This window comes from Neoarius graeffei, chromosome 15 (assembly GCF_027579695.1).
Source record: "Neoarius graeffei isolate fNeoGra1 chromosome 15, fNeoGra1.pri, whole genome shotgun sequence".
Lineage (NCBI taxonomy): Eukaryota > Metazoa > Chordata > Actinopteri > Siluriformes > Ariidae > Neoarius > Neoarius graeffei.
This window is the reverse complement of record NC_083583.1, coordinates 30,684,500-30,708,489: the sequence shown is the minus strand read 5'-3', so window position 1 is coordinate 30,708,489 and position 23,990 is coordinate 30,684,500. Positions and strand designations below refer to the sequence as shown.

Here is a 23,990-nt window from a genome sequence, read left to right as displayed (position 1 = left end):
CTCTAAATTGACCGTAGGTGTGAATGTGAGTGTGAATGGTTGTCTGTGTCTATGTGTCAGCCCTGTGATGACCTGGCGACTTGTCCAGGGTGTACCCCGCCTTTCGCCCGTAGTCAGCTGGGATAGGCTCCAGCTCGCCTGCGACCCTGTAGAACAGGATAAAGCAGCTAGAGATAATGAGATGAGATGAGAAATTATTATGGCATGTTACAAAAAATAAAGAAAACATCCGAGTCCTCGTCTCCAATTTACAAGACCGAATGCAGTTAATGCACGAGTCCAAGTCCAAGTCCGAGTCATCAGTGCTCAAATCCAAGTCAAGTCACGAGTTGGACTCGAGTACTACAAGCCTGTTGCCAGGTATAGGATTTAATTTCAAGGATCAGATTAATGAGTCTCCTTATACCTCAGGAGCTCTATGACACATAATTTTTTTTTTCAGAACTAACTGGATTTTCATGAATACCAAACTTCCTGTGTAACTTCTCTTGCAAATGATTTGCAAATAAATTAGTTTATATCCAGTTTGATAAATGAGGCCCGTTGTCTGTTTCTGTCCTATTTTTCAATGAGGTACCACATCCAAATCATGGGTGTACAGTACGCTGTTTTATCCACGATATTGAATTCAGTAAATTGAACATTTCTTGGTTAAAATGTTAGTTCCGTGAAAAATCTAATTGACTTAATATCCCCGATATGTTGTTAATCAGCTGCAGATTTGGTGTCCAAATTTTGCTTTCATAGTTTTATCCTGGAGCTACATGACTAATAATAAAGATAACAATTTAGAAAAATGTCTGCTACACAGTGAAATTGAGTGAAATGCCGCCTCATGGATTATGTGTCTCAATAAAGTGAGAACTTTGATTTTCTGTCATGTAGGATGAGAGTGTTTCAGCTCCGACTCTTGCTAAGTCTTCCCATTATGGTTTTTTTTTTTCCTAATCACGCTTTATTGCAGGCACTTAATTATTTCTTTATCTCTCTCCCTCCACATTTTCTCTGCTACAAGCCACATTTTTCAGTGGCTGCTCTCCCCTCGCTCAAGTCTCAAGGGACTTGGCAAATCTCCTGAAATAGAAACCTTCAAGAATTTGTGTGGCATTCGCACTCGCTTTTTATCTTTGAGCCAAAAGGAGCTTACAGATACAGTACACACCCGCAGGATCAGTGTGGATCCCACGTAACCATGCAGACAAAGCGTGGACAGCTCATGTAAACAAAATGGCAGACAGATAGATGGCCTATTTTCAGCTGTAGCATTTTTAGATCAGTCGGAGGGGAACCTTCTAACCCCTGAAGGTAGGACTGACAAGTCAGCAGGACCAACTTCCTAGAGGCTTTTATTTAAAAAAAAAAAACTTTTTGCGGCATTAAATTAACTCTTTCTATAAATGTAAAATATTTTCAGATTTAAGCAAAATCAATTCTTTCTGTCCAACCTGTAAACCAAACTGATCACATGAAACCACCAAATACCCCTTGAAATTTTGCAGTAGTTTGGTTTATTCATTCTTACTGCAATAATATGTATATATATTTATAACTATATACATTGCCTACAGAAAGTATTCACCCCCTTGTGATTAGTTCTCTTGCTGTGTTGCAACATCAAATTTAAATATATTAAAATTGATTTTTTTATGCTCCTTTTGAATGACTCTCTACAGAAAAAAAAATTCAATATCCTTATTGTTATTTACAAATAAAATATCTAATATTCATCTCCACCTTTTGGAGCAATTACAGCTCTGAGTTATCATAGGTATGTCTCTATACACTCACTGGCCACTTTATTAGGAACACCCATCCACCTGCTGTTTGATACAGTGATCTAATCAGCCGATCCCTTGACAGCAGCACAATGCATCAAATCATGCAGATACAAATCAAGAGCTTCAGTTAATGTTCACGCCAAACATCAGAATGGGAAAAAATTCTGATCTCTGTGACTTTCACTGTGGCATGGGTGTTGGTTTGAGCCAGATGGACTGGTTTGAGTATTTCAGAAACTGCTGATCTCCTGGGATTTTCACACACAACAGTCTCTAGAGTTTACACAGAATGGTGCAAAAAAAAAAAACATTGAGTGAGCGAGCGACAGTTCTGTGGGTGGAAACAAACGCCTTGTTGAGAAGAGAGGTCAAAGGAAAATGGCCAGATCAGTTCGAGCTGCCAGGAAGGATATAGCAACTCATAGCAACTCTTTACAGCCATAGTGAGCAGAAAAGCATGCAACAGCAGAAGACCACATTGGGTTCCACTCCAGCCAGCCAAGAACAGGAATCTTCGAATCATGAACAAATTCCTTTTAAAGTGGCTGGTGAGTGCATGTCTGTATCTTTGCACATTTTGAATTTGGAATTTTATTTCATTCCTCAGTGAAAATTTTCTCGAACTCTTCTAAATGAGATGGAGAATGTTGTTGGACAGCAACAGATTTTTCACTGGCCATTCCAAAGCATCCATCCATCCATTATCCATAGCCGCTTATCCTGTGCAGGGTCATGGGCAAGCTGGAGCCTATCCCAGCTGACTATGGGTGAGAGGCAGGGTACACCCTGGACAAGTCGCCAAATCATCGCAGTGCTGACACATGGAGACAAACAACCATTCACACTCAGTCAATTTAGAGCCATCAATTTGCGTAACTTCCATGTCTTTGGACTGTGGGGGAAACCAGAGCACCCAGAGGAAACCCACACAGACACAGGGAGAACATGCAAACTCTACACAGAAAGGCCCTCGTCAGCCACTGGGCTTGAACCCAGAACCTTCTTGCTGTGAGGCAACAATGCTAACCACTACACCACTGTGCCACCCTGTTCCAAAGAATAAATCATGTTTTTTGTTTGTTTGTTTTTTTAATCCAAAACCATTCCTTTGTAGTTTTTGAACTATACTTTGGGTTAGTGTCCTGGTGGGACAACAAGTGCTTCATCCATGTTGCCCTTGATGGCAACAGGTTTTCCAGTTCCTGCTGCTAAAAACCAACCCCAGAATATGATACTACCACCACCATCTTTGAAAGTAGGAATAGTGTTACCTGGATGTTGAGCTGTATTTGGGCCACGGCAAACATCGCACTTTGCTTTTAGATCAAATGTCCAAAATCATTTTCCAAAAAGTCTCAGATTTTGTCACATGCCTTCTACCAAACATGAAGGGTGCCTTTACCTTTACCTTTGCCTTTCTCGGAAGTGGCTTCCTTCTGGACACTCTCCCATAGAGGCCAGATCTGTGAAGAGTTGATGATATTGTTAATGTCTGCATAGGTTATCCTATTTTAGCCAGTGAACTCTGTAACTCCTTCAGTGTCGTTCTTGCCCTTTTTGTCCATGTGCATAATTTGGAAGGACGGTCTGATCTTGGTAGTGTCTGGGTTGTGCCATATTTTTTCCATTGATTGTAATGGAAATAAGTTGTAATGGATTTCACAGTGCTCCAAGGAAGGTTCAAAGCACTGCTGATCTTTTTATAACCTTCTCCAGCTTTTTTTCCTTCTAACAACTCCATCTCAAAGCTTCACTGACAATTCCTTTGTCCTCATGACAGCAGGACAAATCTGATCTGCTGTTGTAGCTACAAATTGTGTGTGTGTGTGTGTGTGGGTGGGTGGGTGTGTGTGTAGGTGGGTGAGTGGGTGCCTGGGTGGGTGGGTGACATTGTGTTATGGGTTTGAGATTATTTTTCTGCTGTTGTCTTGGCTTCTGTGTGTGTGTGTGTGTGTGTGTGTGTGTGTGTGTGTGCGTGCGCGCGTGCGCGCGCACATGTGCACGCACGCACGTGCATTGTGCCCTGCAATGGTCTGGTATACATTCAGAGTCCATTCTACTTCCTTGAGTCCAGTATTTACGGGATTGGCTCCAGTCGCAGTAACCCTGACCATCCTGGTCATGTGATTACTGAAGATGAATGGACAAATCAAATCACATTTAACACTTGCATTGTAATGGTTTCCATTTGCATATTTAACTATGATAGTGGCTCAGAAATATGCATTTTGTCTGATTTAAAATCACTTTTTTGTCATTTCTTTAATTAGACTGAGTCTAATTACTGGTATGTCACAGCCAATCAGGGAGTGTTAGCAACCTCACCTTATGGACCTTCATGTGAGGTTGAGGTCCTATATCAAATCCTGTATTGTGTACTTTTAGTTTTAATCATATATACCATTTTTGTATGAAAAAGATTCTTCATATCATCTTACCTTATCAGATCTAAGAAGAGTTAAAGACATGCTATAAGTTAACTGTAGCTTAGGTGCTAATTACATGAAGTTCTTGAATGATGCTAGCTTAACTAGATAAGTTACCATCAGAGGTTACTGCTGATTAGCTAAAGTTACAGAAGATCATTGCTATGTTATTTTGTTGTAGGATTTTTTTTTTTTTTACCTACCACGCTGTTAGCATGATGTGGTAACTTAAGCTAGCTCATAATAAAACTGCTTAAATTAAGTTACCTTGGGTTGTAAATGCTGGTTAACTAAAGTTAGAGCAGGTTATTGCTAGCCAGTGTTGTAGTCGAGTCACTAAACCTCAAGTCCAAGTCTAGTCTCAAGTCCCTAGTGTTCAAGTCCGAGTCAAGTCCAAGTCATTAAAAAAATTTAGAGTGGAGACCGAGTCGAGTCCACTATTGATCCAAGTCAAGTCCACTATTGATCCAAGTTGAGTCCAAGTCCAACACTCCAACCGCACCATTTGACAGTGGCTGTTTTAGCTCCATCAACATTAGTTTGTTCCTGAACATGACGTTTGAGCAGGTGAATGTGCATTCTCTTTGTCAGGGAGTGTGGGAGACGGATGTAAGTGCAGAAAGTGTGTTTATTAATACAAGTCAAGACAGGTAAACAATCCAGAACAGCAGGTAAAATCGTAAAACAGTGAAACAGGCAACAGGTCGAGCAAGGCGCAAACAGGCTGTCGTAGACTCGGCAGAATCAAAGACGAGAAACAGGAAATCAGGGATCAAGAAACCAAACAAGGAAATAAGGCTCGGTAATGTGTCAGCAGTGCAACTCAATACTTCGCAAAGTAAGTGTTTCCACAGCTTTTATATAGGCGCGCTGATTGCACCTTAATCCTGTGCAGGTGCAAGTCGGTTACAGCGCGCGAGAGAATCCGCTTGGCACGCGCACTGTCCAGAGCGCACCTGAGAGTCTATCTGATGCATGTGTCAAGGCGCGCAGGTGTGACACTCTTGCATGAAATTGGTACAAAAATTAATGTAGATATAAATATCTTATGCCAAATTATGGCATGGGGCGGCACGGTGGTGTAGTGGTTAGCGCTGTCGCCTCACAGCAAGAAGGTCCGGGTTCGAGTCCAGCGGCCGGCAAGGGCCTTTCTGTGTGGAGTTTGCATGTTCTCCCCGTGTCCGTGTGGGTTTCCTCTGGGTGCTCCGGTTTCCCCCACAGTCCAAAGACATGCAGGTTAGGTTAACTGGTGACTCTAAATTGACCGTAGGTGTGAATGTGAGTGTGAATGGTTGTCTGTGTCTATGTGTCAGCCCTGTGATGACCTGGCGACTTGTCCAGGGTGTACCCCGCCTTTCGCCCGTAGTCAGCTGGGATAGGCTCCAGCTCGCCTGCGACCCTGTAGAACAGGATAAAGCGGCTACAGATAATGAGATGAGATGAGAAATTATGGCATGTTGCAAAAGAAAAAGAAAAAATCCAAGTGCTCGTCTCCAGTTTACGAGTCCAAATGCAGTTAATGCATGAGTCCGAGTCCAAGTCCGAGTCATCAGCGCTCAAGTCCAAGTCAAGTCACGAGTCCTTAAAATTAGAGCACGAGTCGGACTCGAGTACTACAAGCCTGTTGCTAGCTAGCAAAGGTTAACTCAGGAATTATCAATTATCACAGGGTTATTATTATCTGGCCTCCACCAGAACAAACATTCATATTAGCTGTTGCTTTTACCAAATGTACAAATACCTGATGGTATCCTGTTTAAAATAGCAAGCTGGATACTTAGTTAAGGGCGGCACGGTGGTGTAGTGGTTAGCGCTGTCGCCTCACAGCAAGAAGGTCCTGGGTTCGAGCCCTGGGGCCGGCGAGAGCCTTTCTGTGCGGAGTTTGCATGTTCTCCCCGTGTCCTCGTGGGTTTCCTCCGGGTGCTCCGGTTTCCCCCACAGTCCAAAGACATGCAGGTTAGGTTAACTGGTGACTCTAAATTGACCGTAGGTGTGAATGTGAGTGTGAATGGTTGTCTGTGTCTATGTGTCAGCCCTGTGATGACCTGGCGACTTGTCCAGGGTGTACCCCGCCTTTCGCCCATAGTCAGCTGGGATAGGCTCCAGCTTGCCTGCGACCCTGTAGAAGGATAAAGCGGCTAGAGATAATGAGATGAGATGAGATACTTAGTTATTCAAACTATTGCCGAGTTGTTGCAAAGAATTAAAGGTATTTCACTTCATTCTTGCTCATGGCAAGCCATAATGCAATGTCCAGCGTTGCCAAAAAAAATGTCGCCAGAAGTCACTATTGGCTCTCTGAAAGGTCGTTAAAAGTTGCTAGACTGTGTGATGATGTCACAACATGTAACCATATCTAATATGTCATGTAGCTGAACGGCAGTGCCACAGAGACATTTGGCTTCATGAGATTGGGTTCATTTAGACCAGCTGATGAGAGCTCATTCACAAAAGACAGCTTAAAATATGTACAAAAATTAAAAAAATAAACAAATCCTTTGAACGGTAGTCGATGGTAGTCAGTACAGAATTGGTATGGATACTGATTTTTTGCTGTTGAGGTGGCCAAAGTTGCTAGAAGTCTCCAAATGTGTTGCTACTCACTAGACAAGATTTATAGTCACTAGAGAAGGTCAAAAAGTCACTAAATCTAGCAACAACATTGCTAAATGGACAATCCTGGCAATGTCTGAGCAGGATTAAGAATTTTCAGTCCTGAAACTGGTCTTGTGCAGTGAAACATACCTTCAAGCACATATATGAACACATACGGTACTGAGAAACACCAGTGGCACCATGGTAAAATGGCCACTCTACTCGGATCCATAAACATCTCTGGTGTCTGTTGTACTGCCGCTGGCTCCCGAATATTCAAGGAAGATCAGATGAAATGAGGAAGGGAAAGCAGAGTAGCTGGGAGGGAATGTTATGATCGATGTGGAGGAAATGAGAGATTTTACCACTTCATTCCTCTCACAGGTCCAACCGTGTAGCATTTGATGAGGCTAGATCACAATGTGTGTTTTTATTATTAAAAAAAAAAAGATACGCAGAGATATTCTGATTTCATCACACTAACACGAGGCTTGCTTCTATGTTGACCTAACCACATGTCAATGTGGCTTAGGCGAATGTGGATCTAATCCTTTAATGTGGGATGTGAGGATGTGGAAATCACACACTGTAATTCAATCGCCTGAGCCGAATTCTGCGGCTGATTTGGTGTCTCTTCTCTTCTCTCTGGGGTATTGTGGGATAGTACTGGAGGACTGCACATTGCAAACCCTGGCGCCAAAGACACTGGAATCTACAGGTGCACAGCAAACAATGAAATGGGATCTGATTCAGAAACAACGCAGGTGCTGTTGGCTGGTGAGTCATATACATTCGTATACACGGTCTGTACACACTCACACAAGCCATGCTTACTATAGTTATCTGACACTTTTATTTGGACAGAACACCCTGCTATCATGGCTTCTTGGAAGAACATATCTGACCTGCACAGTGCCAATCTGAGAGTGGTAGTAGGAGGCAGAATAAGAACCCATATTGGTGCCAGTCTCACTCTGGACTGTCCAGTTACAGGTCAGTAAGCTTTACAGCATTAAACACATACCACATGGACACACACCAGGGGTATGGAGCTCACTTTCCAAAGTGAGATGATGCATATCAATGATGAGCAGTGATTCAATTATTATGATTCAACACAATATCAATATCAAGTTACTTTTATAGGATAATTGCTATAGAATGTGTTTCTGTATAGAAAAAACAAGTGAATTCTGAGGGGCCACACCCTCTTTACTCGGACAGCCGAACTTTACCCAGTGATTTATTTCTTCCCATGGTGAAGCTGGATCATGAATATTGACATCAGTGCACCAACATATGACCAATATTTACGTCTCTATAAGCCTTACTCTATGTTGATATTGCTCAATATAGAATTACTGTAACACATTTGTACATGATTGACAAGCCTTCCATGCCAAAGTGGTGGTTTTCTCCTTCTTCCTAAAAACACAACATTCCAATGTCATATTTTTTCCACCTTTGCTCCAAAAAAGGCAAAAACTGCCCTCCTGCCTGTCACAAACGTTAGACACTCTTAAAAAAAAAATGCATGGCATGTCCGTGAGAGGTGCAGTGCACTGTTTCCAAATGTATCCCACAATTAATGGCTCTTGTCCTCAGAGCAGAGCGTAGCGGTAGTGAAAGATTCGGCTAATTAGGGAGAAACGTCGTGTAAAGTTAACCAGCGTCACAGGATGCCGGCCTTTTGCCATGGGATTTATACCGTTCCTCATCATTTACCAATGCTAATTTACTGAAGCAGAGCGCAGCTCCTGTTGTGTGATTGAACAGTGACGTTTTGTATGCACGTCTCTGCCTTTTTGTCAAGGCTATTTATTGCATGTAGTCAAAGGTGAAGGTTTATGAGGTTTAAAGCCCTGGATGGGATCCAAACTGCACTGAGCACGTGGATATTTTCCAAAACGTAGCACTAGCTTTTTCTGTCTCTGTCTGAGTTGATCCTGTTGTGTGGCAGACTTGACCTAATGTTACCTATAGCCCTTTCCATCACCCAGTGATTCAGTTAAATGAATGACAATGTGGCAGAGAAATAAATTAGACATAAGGTGTCTAATTGTTAAAAGTAAAGGATGAGGCTGTAAGGGTTGTATGGATGGACTGGATTTATAATGATGCTACATACATGCCATTAATTTCAATCAAAATTAATTTGCTGTCGGGAAGCCAGCACCGAAGCGTGGTAATATATCTCAATTGTCTATTTATTTAAAAGTTACTAGAGGCATAATCATGTGTCAGCCAATAGGAGAGTAGGAGTCTGGGGTGGATCATTAGTCATTCACTTCAATGATGAGCAAAACGGAGGAGAAACTTCGTTTAATGTCCAACTTTCACAGTGAATAAATAATTCAGAGGAAGCAATAGCTCGACACATGCACGTTTTACCTTAAGGAAGCGTCTTACAAGACTAGCTTGGTAACAACGTTATATCTAGCTATGACGAAGTGCTGAAAATGTCTCACTACAGTTAACATCCATCCATCCATTATCCATATCTGCTTATCCTGTGCAGGGTCGCAGGCAAGCTGGAGCCTATCCCAGCTGACTATGGGTGAGAGGTGGGGTACACCCTGGACAAGTCGCCAGGGCTGACACAGAGACATACAACCATTCACACTCACATTCACACCTACGGTCAATTTAGAGCCACCAATTAGCCTAACCTGCATGTCTTTGGGGGAAACCGGAGCACCCGGAGGAAACCCACACAGACACGGGGAGAACATGCAAACTCCACACAGAAAGGCCCTCGTCAGCCACTGGGCTTGAACCCAGGACCTTCTTGCTGTGAGGCGACAGCGCTAACCACTACACCACCGTGCCACCCTTCTTGGAAATCCATTTCATAATAATATCTTTTTTTGTATGTAGATGACTTCATAAAATTGCAATTATTACAAAGATAAAGATGCAGTTTTACAATACTCCTATCAGACTATGTGTGTCTGAATCTGTGTCTGTGCGTCTGGGGAAGCCATGGTCTAAAGGTTAGAGAAGCAGCTTTGGGACCAAAAGGTCACTGGTTCGATTCCTTGGACCAGCAGGAATGGCTGAAATGCCCTTGAGCAAGTAATCTAACCCCCAACTGCTCCCCAGGCTGCTCTGGGTATGTTGTACCGGTACATCTCTCTGGATAAGAGCATCTGTTAAATTCCATTAATGCAATGTAATCGAAAGGGGATGAAGCACATTTGGGGAAAAAAAAAAGCTACACTGATGAATATCTCAGTGTATCAGCTTGCTTGTATGGTGTTGAATGCATTCCTTCATTTTCAGTAAATCCTGGTCAAGGTTGTGATGCTTTCAAAAGCACCTTGTGTATGTTATAGGAAATAGAAGGAACAAAATATTGTGCACAGGTGCAAACCAAAATAGGGTTGTGGGATTGGTCACTGGTGCGTGTGGGAGTAGACGGGATTGGTCAGAATTCCTTCAGGAGTGGAGTTAATCAAAGGTATACTGACAGTGTAATAATTTATCGTTCCTCGAACATTTCCCTTCGATCATTAGTCATAACAATGTTATATTTACCAAATTCAGCATTTTGCTTACCGGGAGAATTAATTGTGTTAAAATTTGGCTGAAGTTGCTGAAACAAAGATCAAGAATATTTGAAGTGAAAAGGGATCGTGTTTGTTTCTTCGCTACAAATATGTTTAGATACTTAACGATCAAATGGCTATTTTGTGTTAAGTCTGAAGGTTATAAGCATGTTCTCCAGGTTTAACAACAAAATCTTGACAACTATATTTATTTATGGAAAAACTGACAAAGTGGAACAACACTGGCTCAAATAGAAAAACATATTCAAAATACACTACGTTCAGAATTTCACCGTCATCAGAAAGATAGTTTGCTACTACACAAAGTCCGTATGTGAAAAACATTGTTCATGAAAAATAAGTGCTAATTAACAGAAACACATCACTGTAAAATGTCAAAAAAGATGGACGCTCTGCCACCAGCGCTGCTTTTCTTTATGGTTTTCAGGCATTTTGTCATTTCCGCTGCATAAGCATTTACAGCCAAAGATCAAAAGCTATGAAGAAAGAAAAATAAGCAATTAGTCAAGCTGTCATTGACAAGATATAACTTTTAAAGCAGAACTAATGTCAGTGTGAAGTAATTATCAGTTGCACTGCAGCAAACAATGTGTTAGCAAGTGAAGATATTTTGAATAAAGGAAAAGTTATTGAGAATTTCTGATATTAAATTGTATCATAATTATATAACAAGTATAAGCCCATTAGGCCTATTTCTATACATATTTACTAATTTCATGCTTTAAATAGTCTTCTTCTATTGTCAGATAATTTCGCTTCTTTCGAGAAATAAACAATTGTCTATAGAATAAGACTAATTCAAGCTCGAAATGAGTACAAAATATGTAGAAATAGGCTAAATGATTTTCTTTTTCTTTCAATATAATCTACTAAAGAGAAACATTAGTTGGATTTGCCTATATTCTACATATTTTTCATTGCTAAAATATCATTTTTACCGTGTAACAAAGTATTTGTGTCTAGATTGTTCTCTAACAAATATGAGGTTAGCTGTTGAAGCTTGCAGGTCCTTGCTGCTCAACATTTCAGAAAACATATATGAGTGATTCCATGCTTATGGGTACTGAAATGGGGACATGAACTTATTTTTAAAAATTCACCTAAAACCATTTCTGTTTTTTTACCATCAGGTCACAAAACATGTAATCTTTAATGAATGATATGTTAAAAGATAACTTTAATTTTCTGAGATGTAATAAAAACATATTTATATGCCAAAGTCAGAACGTAACAGAAGTGTTGTGGACATATATATTCTCAATTTTAACAATGTAGAATTACTTTTGGGCGGCACGGTGGTGTAGTGGTTAGCGCTGTTGCCTCACAGCAAGAAGGTCCTGGGTTCGAGCCCCGGGGCCGGCGAGGGCCTTTCTGTGTGGAGTTTGCATGTTCTCCCCGTGTCCGCGTGGGTTTCCTCCGGGTGCTCTGGTTTCTCCCACAGTCCAAAGACATGCAGGTTAGGTTAACTGGTGACTCTAAATTGACCGTAGGTGTGAATGTGAGTGTGAATGGTTGTCTGTGTCTATGTGTCAGCCCTGTGATGACCTGGCGACTTGTCCAGGGTGTACCCCGCCTTTCGCCCGTAGTCAGCTGGGATAGGCTCCAGCTTGCCTGCAACCCTGTAGAAGGATAAAGCGGCTAGAGATAATGAGATGAGATGAGAATTACTTTTTGAAACATAGGAAGGTGATGTTTTAGCAAATATAATTAATAAACATGTGTAGTAGAATAAACATACACATTCTTTCAATAAGATTAACATGGTATATAGCTAGATTGTAATTAATTTGTAACAGACGCGAGATGGACAATCGTAACAGAAGTAATGTAACAGACATCATTTTGGAACTCATAGGCTTGACTTTGGCATATAAATATGTTTTTATTACATCTCAGAAAATTAAAGTTATCTTTTAACATATCATTCATTAAAGATTACATGTTTTGTGACCTGATGGTAAAAAAAAAAGAAATGGTTTTAGGTGAATTTTTAAAAATAAGTTCATGTCCCCATTTCAGTACCCATAAGCGTGGAATCACTCATTAAATAGCTACACTTATAAGCTAGCTATAAAGATAAGATAAGATAAGATCAACTTTATTGATCCCCCACAGAGGAAATTCCCATGTTACAGCAGTTCCAAAGTAGAAAGTAGAGAGTGTGTATAACCAACGTGTGTGCGTGTGCTTCTGAAAGACTCTTGTATCACTCTTCATTATATCTTAAGTCACTGGTAATAATTACCTTTCTCTCTTTTCCAAGAGTCACCTGGACTATGACTATTGCACCCAGAATATTACAGTATTAAAATATTCCAATAGTGCCCCCTAGTGGAAGCAAGAACAGTTACGAAGAGGAAAATAGCATTTTCAAATCTGAACGATGATTTGCCGACCATATTGAACCACTTCATATGAGTTAATATCTCATTTGTTTGAGATAGTGTACCCAACCTAGCATCTTTTGCAGCATCCTGGAAATATCGGCCCTGTATTTTCCCCTCCTGAGCCCTGCAGTATGCTCAGCAATATGTCAGGGCTAATGTCTCCCCTTTGTAAAATAAGGGGCTGTAAAGCTCAGACTCAGGCAATGTGCTACTCATTACCTCCGACAGGATGTGTCTCAGGGGAGCAGACTGTAGTGAAGCAATTTGCATTCATTATGCCATTTGTACAAGTAATCTGTGGCAGTCTGCAGGCCTCGTGCTACTCTGCTCTGTCCTACCAATCACCGTTTACTCCACTCTTGTGAATGGCCACTATTTGAACTCCTTTCAGTTCATATTTGACAGCATTTCTGTTCCTAGTTCACGTCTGCTCTGTAACTTTCAAAGATGTGCTTCGGAAATTAGTTAAAGCTTTGGTCCGAAAGGATCCTTTAGTGCTTTATTTCCCTTCCAATTCTTAAAAGACTTAAATGTCACAACTATTCAAGTGAAGGAAATTAGTTCCAATCATATAAAGGAATTTTCTGTGATATAGTGCAAGTTGCTCTTTTAGCTGTCAGAAATGGAATCAAAAACTGAAGGATTTATAAAGGCAAGGGAGAGAACTCTCGTTCTGTGTTCGTTTAGGTTCTGATATAATTCCACATGTGAGCTCAAAGACCGCCCTAAAATTGTTTTATAGGACTTCAGACCTAATATGTAGTATTAATACGGCATTAAAACAGGTTTTGTCAGGCTAGCTCAAGGCCAAGGTCAAGCTCATGAGAATCTTGGGAAAACACTTACAATATCCTTTAATTAATGCTTTGTTAAGGATCTTTTTGATAAGTCTACCAAATTAGTACATCATGATTTGGCAGTTTTATTCCATTCTTCCTTGCAAAAATGCTCCAGGCATATCTAATTGCAAGGGGATCTCCTGTATACAGCTCTCTTCAAGTCTTTCCACAGGTTCATGATCAGATATAGATCTGGGCTCTGACTGGGTCTTTCCAAAACAACGATCTGTGTCTGAAACCATTCCTTTGTTGACTTGGATTTGTGCTTTGGTTCTTTATTGGGCTGGAAGGTGATTTTTTTTTTTTTTTCATCTTCTGCTGTCTAACAGAGACCTACAGATTTTGTGCCAAAATAGATCAGTATTTGGAGCTATCCATGTTTTCCTCTACCTTGTCTAGAACCTTGGTCCTAGCTGAACAGAAGCAGCTGCATAGCGTGATGTTGATGTTCACCATGTTTGGATGTTCTAGGTTTTGTTTTTTTTTTGTGTGTGTGTGTGACAATTTAACCACCCTACCCCATAGCCAAGATTTGTACAGCTTTCTTGATTACTTTTCGTCTTGTCCTTTCATCAGTTTTGAAAGGATGTTCTGTTCTTGGTAACATCACTGTGGTGCCCCATTTTCTCCACTTTTTGACGATGGCCTTCATAGTATTCCATGATACAGCTAATGTTTTAGAAATTCGTTTGAACCCCTCTCTTTATCAATACCTTTTGACAATGAGATCATGTATGTGCTTTACAAGATCTTTGCAGATCATGGGTGCCCTTCATTTGAGGTTAATCTGAATCACTTCATTGATGACGGGTATAATAATTAGTATTGCACATGAGTTTGAAAGTGATTAGTTAATTCTGAGCTCAGTCACATGCCCTATTATGAAAGCACACGCAGACTTGTGCAACCAGGTTGTTCTAAGCACCCCCCCCCCCCCCCCCCCCCATGATGTTTGATTTGATTTTCACTTGAATTGTGTTGCTTACTATATCACATTAAAAGATATGATTACCTCTGCCAAGAAGATTGTGTTCCTGATGTGATTTGTTTGATTGTCTGTCAATTCTGGCTGTAAGCAGAATTGCGCATAAACTACCAACCTGATTTCCATGAAACTTGCAGGAAGGGTATCGCATGGGTCAAGGAAGAAACCATTAAGTTTTGGAGCAGGTCTGCGTCATGGGGTGGATTCACAAATTTATTTTCGTTTTTGCTAATGTTGTGAGATCTGGCATTTGCCATTCATCTTACTATCCAGAAGTTGGCAGTAAAGTTCAACAGTGATAAAACATAGTCAGTGTAGAAATACGACGACTCTATATCACAATCCAGATTCATGGGGATTGGTAATCCTCTGGGATATACATATAAGCACATAATACTAATAATTTTGGAAATATATCCAGACAGATACACCTTATTCCTGTAGCTAACTCTGGCGAAATTATTACGTACGAAAGTAATCTTAATAGCTGATGTCGGATGGAGTGTGTTTCCCAATACTTTTGTTAAATTACTATCATTTACTTTGGTTTTTCCTTGTTAGTTTTTAATACATGTTGTAGTATAACTGTGTGGTTTGAGAAAATGTCATTACAGAGTTCTCAGAGAATTTACACCATTCTTGGCTGTAATAACAATCAGGCTAGTCTAAACCAAAGGCTGAAACAAGAGTGTTATGATCACAAGCACATTTATAGCAGGAATGTAGCTATCAGTGATGAACTCCGTAAAGTTTTCATTGTCTACAAAATGAGGAGGAACATGGCCAAGGAACCATGAGAAGCAGAAAAAAGGTTGATAAAGTGGTTGCGGTTGCAGATTTGCATATCATAGAAGAGTCGACTATTGTCCTTGGCGGAGATCTGCGCTCTCTAAGTGCCCTTCTAGTTTATCTTGGTTTAATTTTTTAACATCACAGAAACCCGGAATTTTAACAGGAGTGTGTAGACTTTTTATATCCACTGTATGCACTCGATACCATGGCCACATTTTGATATTTTGACTCAAAGCCCATGAACTGTAGACAGACCCTACTGCCTCCCCTGTCTCGTTCTGTAAAATAAATATACACTGTCTTCAGGCTGTCTCCACTACTTCGCCGAAACACAGCAGCTGTTTTGTCTTGATTAGAAGCAAAGCAGCTACAATAATTGCATAGAAGTGTGGTTTTACTGATTGAGAGTGATTTTTGTGCTTTTCTTGGAGCAGGTGTTCCTCAGCCGAGTGTAAGCTGGCATCGTTTAGAGGGCAAGCTGAGTGCCAGCATCATTTCACTCACAAATGGCTCTCTGCTACTTCACAATCTCACGCTGCAGGATGACGGGACTTATAGCTGCATAGCCTCCAATCCCATTGGCAAAACCTCAGCCTCTAGCAGGATCCACATCGCTGGTGAGATGCTGAATTATTTTCCCACAGTTTTCAGTTTAAAGATTGCACAAATTTAGTGCAGCCAATCCATTTACTGGTACAAAAACTAGAGAAACCAGTGGAGACCCACATGGAAAAACTGGTCTATAAGCATATTTAAAAAATGTATACAATCTTCAGAACATACATGTAAATACAATTCACACACTATATATGCAAATGATCCGAAAGGCTAATTAATCTTTTCTCTTCTTGTTTTTTTTCCTCCTTCATCTTCTTCTGTTATCATCTTCATTCTGATGCAGGTTTCAGTCTACGTGAATTTCTAACTATTTGTATGGCTTAAATCAACAGAAAAGAGGCAAAGGTTAGCATTAGGAGCAGTGCATAAAATGTTACTGTTAGTGCCGGGAGCAGTGTATACAGTGTTAGTGTTCGGATCAGTGTATACAGTGTTAGTGTTCGGATCAGTGTATACAGTGTTAGTGTTCGGATCAGTGTATACAGTGTTAGTGTTCGGATCAGTGTATACAGTGTTAGTGTTCGGATCAGTGTATACAGTGTTAGTGTTCGGATCAGTGTATACAGTGTTAGTGTTCGGATCAGTGTATACAGTGTTAGTGTTCGGATCAGTGTATACAGTGTTAGTGTTCGGATCAGTGTATACAGTGTTAGTGTTCGGATCAGTGTATACAGTGTTAGTGTTCGGATCAGTGTATACAGTGTTAGTGTTCGGATCAGTGTATACAGGGTTAGAGTTTGGATCAGTGTATACAGGGTTAGAGTTTGGATCAGTGTATACAGTGTTAGTGTTCGGATCAGTGTATACAGGGTTAGAGTTTGGATCAGTGTATACAGGGTTAGAGTTTGGATCAGTGTATACAGGGTTAGTGTTCGGATCAGTGTATACAGTGTTAGTGTTCGGATCAGTGTATACAGTGTTAGTGTTCGGATCAGTGTATACAGTGTTAGTGTTCGGATCAGTGTATACAGGGTTAGAGTTTGGATCAGTGTATACAGGGTTAGAGTTTGGATCAGTGTATACAGGGTTAGAGTTTGGATCAGTGTATACAGGGTTAGTGTTCGGATCAGTGTATACAGTGTTAGTGTTCGGATCAGTGTATACAGTGTTAGTGTTCGGATCAGTGTATACAGGGTTAGAGTTTGGATCAGTGTATACAGGGTTAGAGTTTGGATCAGTGTATACAGGGTTAGAGTTTGGATCAGTGTATACAGGGTTAGAGTTTGGATCAGTGTATACAGGGTTAGAGTTTGGATCAGTGTATACAGGGTTAGAGTTTGGATCAGTGTATACAGGGTTAGAGTTTGGATCAGTGTATACAGGGTTAGAGTTTGGATCAGTGTATACAGGGTTAGTGTTCGGATCAGTGTATACAGTGTTAGTGTTCGGATCAGTGTATACAGGGTTAGAGTTTGGATCAGTGTATACAGGGTTAGAGTTTGGATCAGTGTATACAGGGTTAGAGTTTGGATCAGTGTATACAGGGTTAGAGTTTGGATCAGTGTATACAGGGTTAGAGTTTGGATCAGTGTATACAGGGTTAGAGTTTGGATCAGTGTATACAGGGTTAGAGTTTGGATCAGTGTATACAGGGTTAGAGTTCGGGGACCAGTGTATACAGTGGAAGTGCTGGGAGCAATGTATACAGTGGAAGTGCTGGGAGCAGTGTATACAGTGTTAATGTTCGGACCAGTGTATACAGTGGAAGTGCTGGGAGCAGTGTATACAGTGGAAGTGTATACAGTGGAAGTGCTGGGACCAGTGTATACAGTGGAAGTGTATACAGTGGAAGTGCTGGGAGCAGTGTATATAGTGGAAGTGCTGGGACCAGTGTATACAGTGGAAGTGTATATAGTGGAAGTGCTGGGAGCAGTGTATACAGTGGAAGTGCTGGGGCCAGTGTATACAGTGGAAGTGTATATAGTGGAAGTGCTGGGAGCAGTGTATACAGTGGAAGTGCTGGGAGCAGTGTATACAGTGGAAGTGTATACAGTGGAAGTGCTGGGAGCAGTGTATACAGTGGAAGTGCTGGGGCCAGTGTATACAGTGGAAGTGTATATAGTGGAAGTGCTGGGAGCAGTGTATACAGTGGAAGTGCTGGGACCAGTGTATACAGTGGAAGTGTATATAGTGGAAGTGCTGGGAGCAGTGTATACAGTGGAAGTGCTGGGAGCAGTGTATACAGTGGAAGTGTATACAGTGGAAGTGCTGGGAGCAGTGTATACAGTGGAAGTGTATACAGTGGAAGTGCTGGGAGCAGTGTATACAGTGGAAGTGCTGGGAGCAGTGTATACAGTGGAAGTGTATATAGTGGAAGTGCTGGGAGCAGTGTATACAGTGGAAGTGTATATAGTGGAAGTGCTGGGAGCAGTGTATACAGTGGAAGTGTATATAGTAGAAGTGCTGGGAGCAGTGTATATAGTGGAAGTGCTGGGGCCAGTGTATACAGTGGAAGTGTATATAGTGGAAGTGCTGGGAGCAGTGTAAGCGTTTGTCCCTCACCATGGCATCATGCTGATTTTGAATGTTACTCTGGAATTGATCACTCACAGCTGCAGAGTCCTAAATTCATTTGCTTTAATATCTAGTATGAGCTGAATGGGGTCACTATCATTCTCCAAGATAAGGGACCAAAGTGATTGAGGGAAATAATGAGACAGTCATTAGAGTCAGCCTTTGTAATCATATATAATTATCATCTAATGGTAGGAATTTGGGTAATATCCTGTTAAGACCAGAGCCCTGTCTTATGTTGGCCTTTAACTCTGCTTTGCATTATTTTCATCAAAATGCTGTATTTTTCATTCAGCAGCAATTTGATGACAGAGTGTAACCTAGATGTCTCAGACTTTTTCATTTACCAATAACGTCTTGCGGATGGCACAGCTGATGCTAATTGGTATGGGTGGAAATAGTACAGAGAAACTGTCCTTAAGTCTGTGTACTGTGTCTAAATCCTACTCATAAAACCTACTCAAGTGAAAGTCAAAAGTATCGACATTTAAAAATGCTCAGGTTTTTCAGTGTAAAACGTTAAATACTTTAAATGATATACAGGCCTGACCACATGTTCATTGTGCCCTGAATGACTAGCTAGTTTGCTAAGCATTAAGGAAAATTCTGCTACATCAAACAAACCTGGAATTTGGTTTGGTGTTTAGATATTTAACAGCTCTTTTAGAATGATTGCTAAATTACAATAGCGAAACTTAACTAACTAGTTCAAAAAGGCGATTTACAATTCTTAACGAGGTAATTTGGCAAGCTAATTTACAAAACATAACTAGCTAGCTAATTAAAGCTAATTTGATAATTTTAACTTGCTAATTTGAAAAGCTAATTTACAAAACATACTGTAGAACCAGAGCAGGTGGGTGGAGCACAGAAGCACAGCAGGCCAGAACTGAGTTCTCAGAAACTCTTTTATTTTTAATGATATGTGTGGCTTTTCAGCTCATTCACTCTCTCACACATGCATTCGGGTCGGGAGAGAGCCCCCTTTCTCTGCTCTCTCTCTCCTTTTATAGGGCGCGGTCACTGGGGAAGACACACAAACACGTTAATTCACATCAGGTGCAGTGATTCTGCCACTTACCTTCCCTGACTCCGCCCTCCATTCACAGACCGACGCTTGACCACGCCCCCGCTGCCACACGTACCTAGCTCTCGAATTTAAAAAGCTAATTTACAAAACTTAACTAGCTAGTTAATTTTAAAAGCTAGTTTATAAAACTAAACTAGCTAATTTATAAAGCTAATTTACAAAACTTTACTAGCTAGCTAAAGTAGCTAGCTAATTTAACAGACTAAATTACAAAAAAATTAAGTTTGTTTTCTAAAGGACAGTATTTCAGTTCACATGGGAGGCAAATGATGCATCCCTAATCATTAACTGCTGCAAAAGACAACATATTACTCAGGAAAATTAAAGTAGGAAACAAAAACAACTCATTTGATTTGTCATGAGTATTTTGAAGAAATACTGTGCTGTCAGAATATCAGGAGTTCTTTTCACATCAGGTCTACTTTTAAACTACATCAATATACGGTACAGTGCTGTGAAAAAGTATTTGCCCCCTTCCTCATCTCATTATCTCTAGCTGCTTTATCCTGTTCTACAGGGCCGCAGGCAAGCTGGAGCCTATCCCAGCTGACTACGGGCGAAAGGCAGGGTACACCCTGGACAAGTCGCCAGGTCATCACAGGGCTGACACATAGACACAGACAACCATTCACACTCACATTCACACCTACGGTCAATTTAGAGCCACCAGTTAACCTAACCTGCATGTCTTTGGACTGTGGGGGAAACCGGAGCACCCGGAGGAAACCCACACGGACACGGGGAGAACATGCAAACTCCGCACAGAAAGGCCCTCGCCGGCCACGGGGCTCGAACCCGGACCTTCTTGCTGTGAGGCGACAGCGCTAACCACTACACCACCATGCCGCCCTGCCCCCTTCCTGATTTGTTGTATTTTTGTAGATTTGTCACACTTCAATGTTTCATGTCTCATAGATAGCCCAAGTAAACACAAAATGCAGTTTTCAAATGATGATTTCATTTATTGATGGAAAAAAGTTACCCAACCCTACCTGGCCCTATGTGAAAAAGTAATTACCCCCTCAACCAATCAAACCAAATTTAATTGATAATTGGGTTCAATTTCACTAGCCACACCCAGGCTTGATTACTGCCAGACCTGTTCAATCTAAATATCACATAAATAGAACCAGGCTGGCAATGTGAAGTCGGTTAATAGATCTTAAAAAGATGCCGTGAAGTAAAGTGTTACAAAAACAGATGTGCAACAAAATAATTGAAATCTATCAGTCTGGAAAGGGTTACTAAGCTATTGCCAAGGCTCTGGGACTCCAGCAAACCACAGTGAGAGCCATTATCTACAAATGGGGAAAAAAATTGGAACAGTGGCGAACCTTCCCAGGAGTGGCTGGCCTTCCAAAATTCAACCAAGAGCGCTTCGACAACAGTTCCAGGAGGTCACAAAAGAACCCTGACGAACATCTAAAGAACTGCAGGCCTCACTTGCTTCAGTTGAGGTCAGTGTTCATGATTCTACAATAAGGAAGGCACTGGGCAAAAATGATATCCATTGGAGAATTGTAAGGTGCAAACCACTGCTGACCACAAAGAACACAAAGGCTCGTCTCACATTTGCCAAAAAGCGTCTTGATGACTCCCAAGACTTTTGGGATAATATTCTGTGAACTGATGAGTCAGAAATAGAATTTTTTGGAAGACGTGGGTCCCAGTACATCTGGCATAAGGCTAACACCACATTCCAAAATAAGAACATCATACCAACAGTCAAACAAGGTGGTGTAAGGTGATAGCCTGGGGCTGATTTTCTGCTTCAGGACCTGGACAACTTGCCATAATTGATGGAACCATGAATTTTGCTCTCTACCAGAAGATCCTGAAGGAGAATGTCTGCCCATCAGTTCATGACCTCAAGCGCAGATGGGTTATGCAGCAGGACCATGATCTAAAGCACACAAGCAAGTCCACCTCTGAATGGTTCAATAGAAATAAAATGAAGGGTTTGGGGTGGCCTAGTCAAAGTCCTGACTTGAATCCAATTAAGATGCTGTTGCAAGACCTTAAACAGGCAGTTCATGCTTGAAAACCCTCCAATGTGGCTGAATTGAACCAATTCTGTAAAGAAGAGTGGGCAAAAATTCCTCCACGGCGATGTAAAAGACTCATTGCAAGTTATCGCAAATGTTTAATTGCAGTTGTTGCCACCAAGTGTGGCCCAACCAGTTGTTCGGTTTCAGGGGGCAATTACTTTTTCACATGGACGATGACACAGGTTTTGATTAATGCTTTACTTTTAATAAATGGAGTGATCATTTAAAAGCTGCATTTTGTGTTTACTTATATCGTCTTTATCTTATATTAGACTTTAGTTGGATGACCTAAAACATTTAAATGTGACAGATAAGCAAAAATGGGAGAAATCAGCATGGGGGCAAATACTTTTTCACAGCACTGTAGATCTATTGTTAAATAAATAGAAGTCTATATATAAATTTATCGGGGGGGGGGGGGGGGTGGAAGAAGTATACACTGAAAAGGATGATTGTGATTGAATGTAGGATTTTGTTTTGTTTTTTGCTTGTAGATGTCAATGAGGCAGCATCCAATGAGAAAAGCTCCCCAGTGAAGGATGTAAACAGGAAACGAGTCATGATGGCCTCCCGCACTGGAACAGTCAGTACAGTCAAACCTGGAGACATCCTGAGGCTTGGTAGAGTGCTATTTCTGATATGGATGACTGTGTGTGTGTGTCTTGAGGCAGTACTGTGAGTCATTACGAGTCAGGTTTTGTCTTTGTGTCTTTGATGAAAGATCATGCTGTCACATTCGGGTGAGTTAAACAGGCTGAACCATACTGACACTCCAAAGTATCAGATCCCGTTTTCTACTTGTAGTTTTATGTTTAATGTGAGTCTACAGAAACGCATTTTCATATTGATCAAAACAATTAAGGAAGGGACTCATTAGGGGTCAGGAGGTGTCTGGGTATCCGGTCATTTAGAACAAAAGCCTTTTTGCACAAGTCATATAGCACAAATCTAAAGTCTTTTCGCACAAGTCTCATTTCAATGTAGAATGATCACAACAATCGAAATAAAATACTTTTCTTGATATAGCAAGGGGTTTATTATGATTGTTTTGGGATGAGAAGCCGGAATTACCATCAAATATTAAAGGTAGACTGCCTTTCAGATTTTTCAAGTTTAGGTCATAAAAAGAATTTTCCCCGACACCCAATTATTTTTGGTTAGTGGACCGAAAGCTACTGAATCCGAATCACAGACTTCCAATTTTATTAGTTTTTTTTTAAATAGAACAGTTAATGAATTTAGGGCCACATGGCTCGAAATTCTCCGCTATTTTTTCCTGCTTCACCATGATGAAATACAAGATACTACGTCATGCATCATGTGGTGGGCTTTCCACGTTCATGCAAGACATTGTGGGATACAAATTTGAAACAGGAGAGAACAATGGAGGACGTGAGTGTGCGAATGAAACGTGAAAGACCGACTACAGTAACGGAAAGCGAGAAGAAAAGACGTTATGTTGCGAAGGAAAGGAAACGCAGGACCAAACTAATAAACATCGGCGGTCAGCGAGCACCTCGGCATGATCAGCTGTTCGTTTAGCGACAGAATGATGGAACTGTAAGTGTACGGTCAAGGTAAACCTGTAGATGGCAGTAATCCAACACTGGATGCCAGCTGCCGTAAAACCCACAAGATGAAGAAGAAGACGACGACGACACACGGACTTCCTCTGTCTGCTTGACTGCGCGAAGTGAGCGATTTCATGCACATTATTTGCTCAGGAATCCCCTCTAATTAAATAACCTCCCAGCCACAGAATGGCCTGGGTTTTTTTTTTAGATGTTACAGAATAAACACGTGTTCACAATGAACACATTTCAGAGGGAACTAAATTTCACCGATTTTCTGAAACCGAAAGGCCGTCTAGTTTTAAACTTTCATTTTTTGCTGCTCTGCATGTTATGGATCAGTTGTTGACAAGTTTTTCCTGAAACGTGGACTGAAAATCAGATTCTTTGGTGTGTTTTGATATTTCTAGTTAATTCATAAGAAACCTTGAATTCTGGGCACCTTCACAGATAATTTCACTGTCACTTCTGATCATATCACAAACTCTACTGACCATCAATAATTTATGTGTTTTGCTAAATAATTCACTGGGGGATTAAGTCTCTTACCCCACTGCATGACAATGTGTGTTTTGCCAATTAAGAGCAAAATCTAATCCTAAAAACTTACTCAACATTATTAAAAGTTCATTTGATATCACGTAGAACTGTTTTTGTATGTATCTGCCGAATAAAGCCCCAAATTCTTTGACCGAAAAAGACATTTCTATGAGAAAATGAGAATCATGTTCTCCTTAGTAACCGACAGTTGCGAGATGTAAATGAACAAACTGGTGTA

The 23,990-nt window shown here is 40.9% G+C and overlaps 1 protein-coding gene across 1 annotated transcript in view; it reads left to right on the top strand.

The window, feature by feature from the left end:
* Positions 1–23,990, top strand: part of adamtsl3 (ADAMTS-like 3) — a 464,545-nt gene that overhangs the window by 416,540 nt on the left and 24,015 nt on the right. The window contains exons 22-25 of the mRNA XM_060941127.1: positions 7,464–7,576; positions 7,664–7,792; positions 15,806–15,988; positions 22,136–22,261. Coding sequence (XP_060797110.1) covers positions 7,464–7,576; positions 7,664–7,792; positions 15,806–15,988; positions 22,136–22,261 — 551 coding nt within the window. The remainder of the gene's footprint in view (positions 1–7,463; positions 7,577–7,663; positions 7,793–15,805; positions 15,989–22,135; positions 22,262–23,990) is intronic.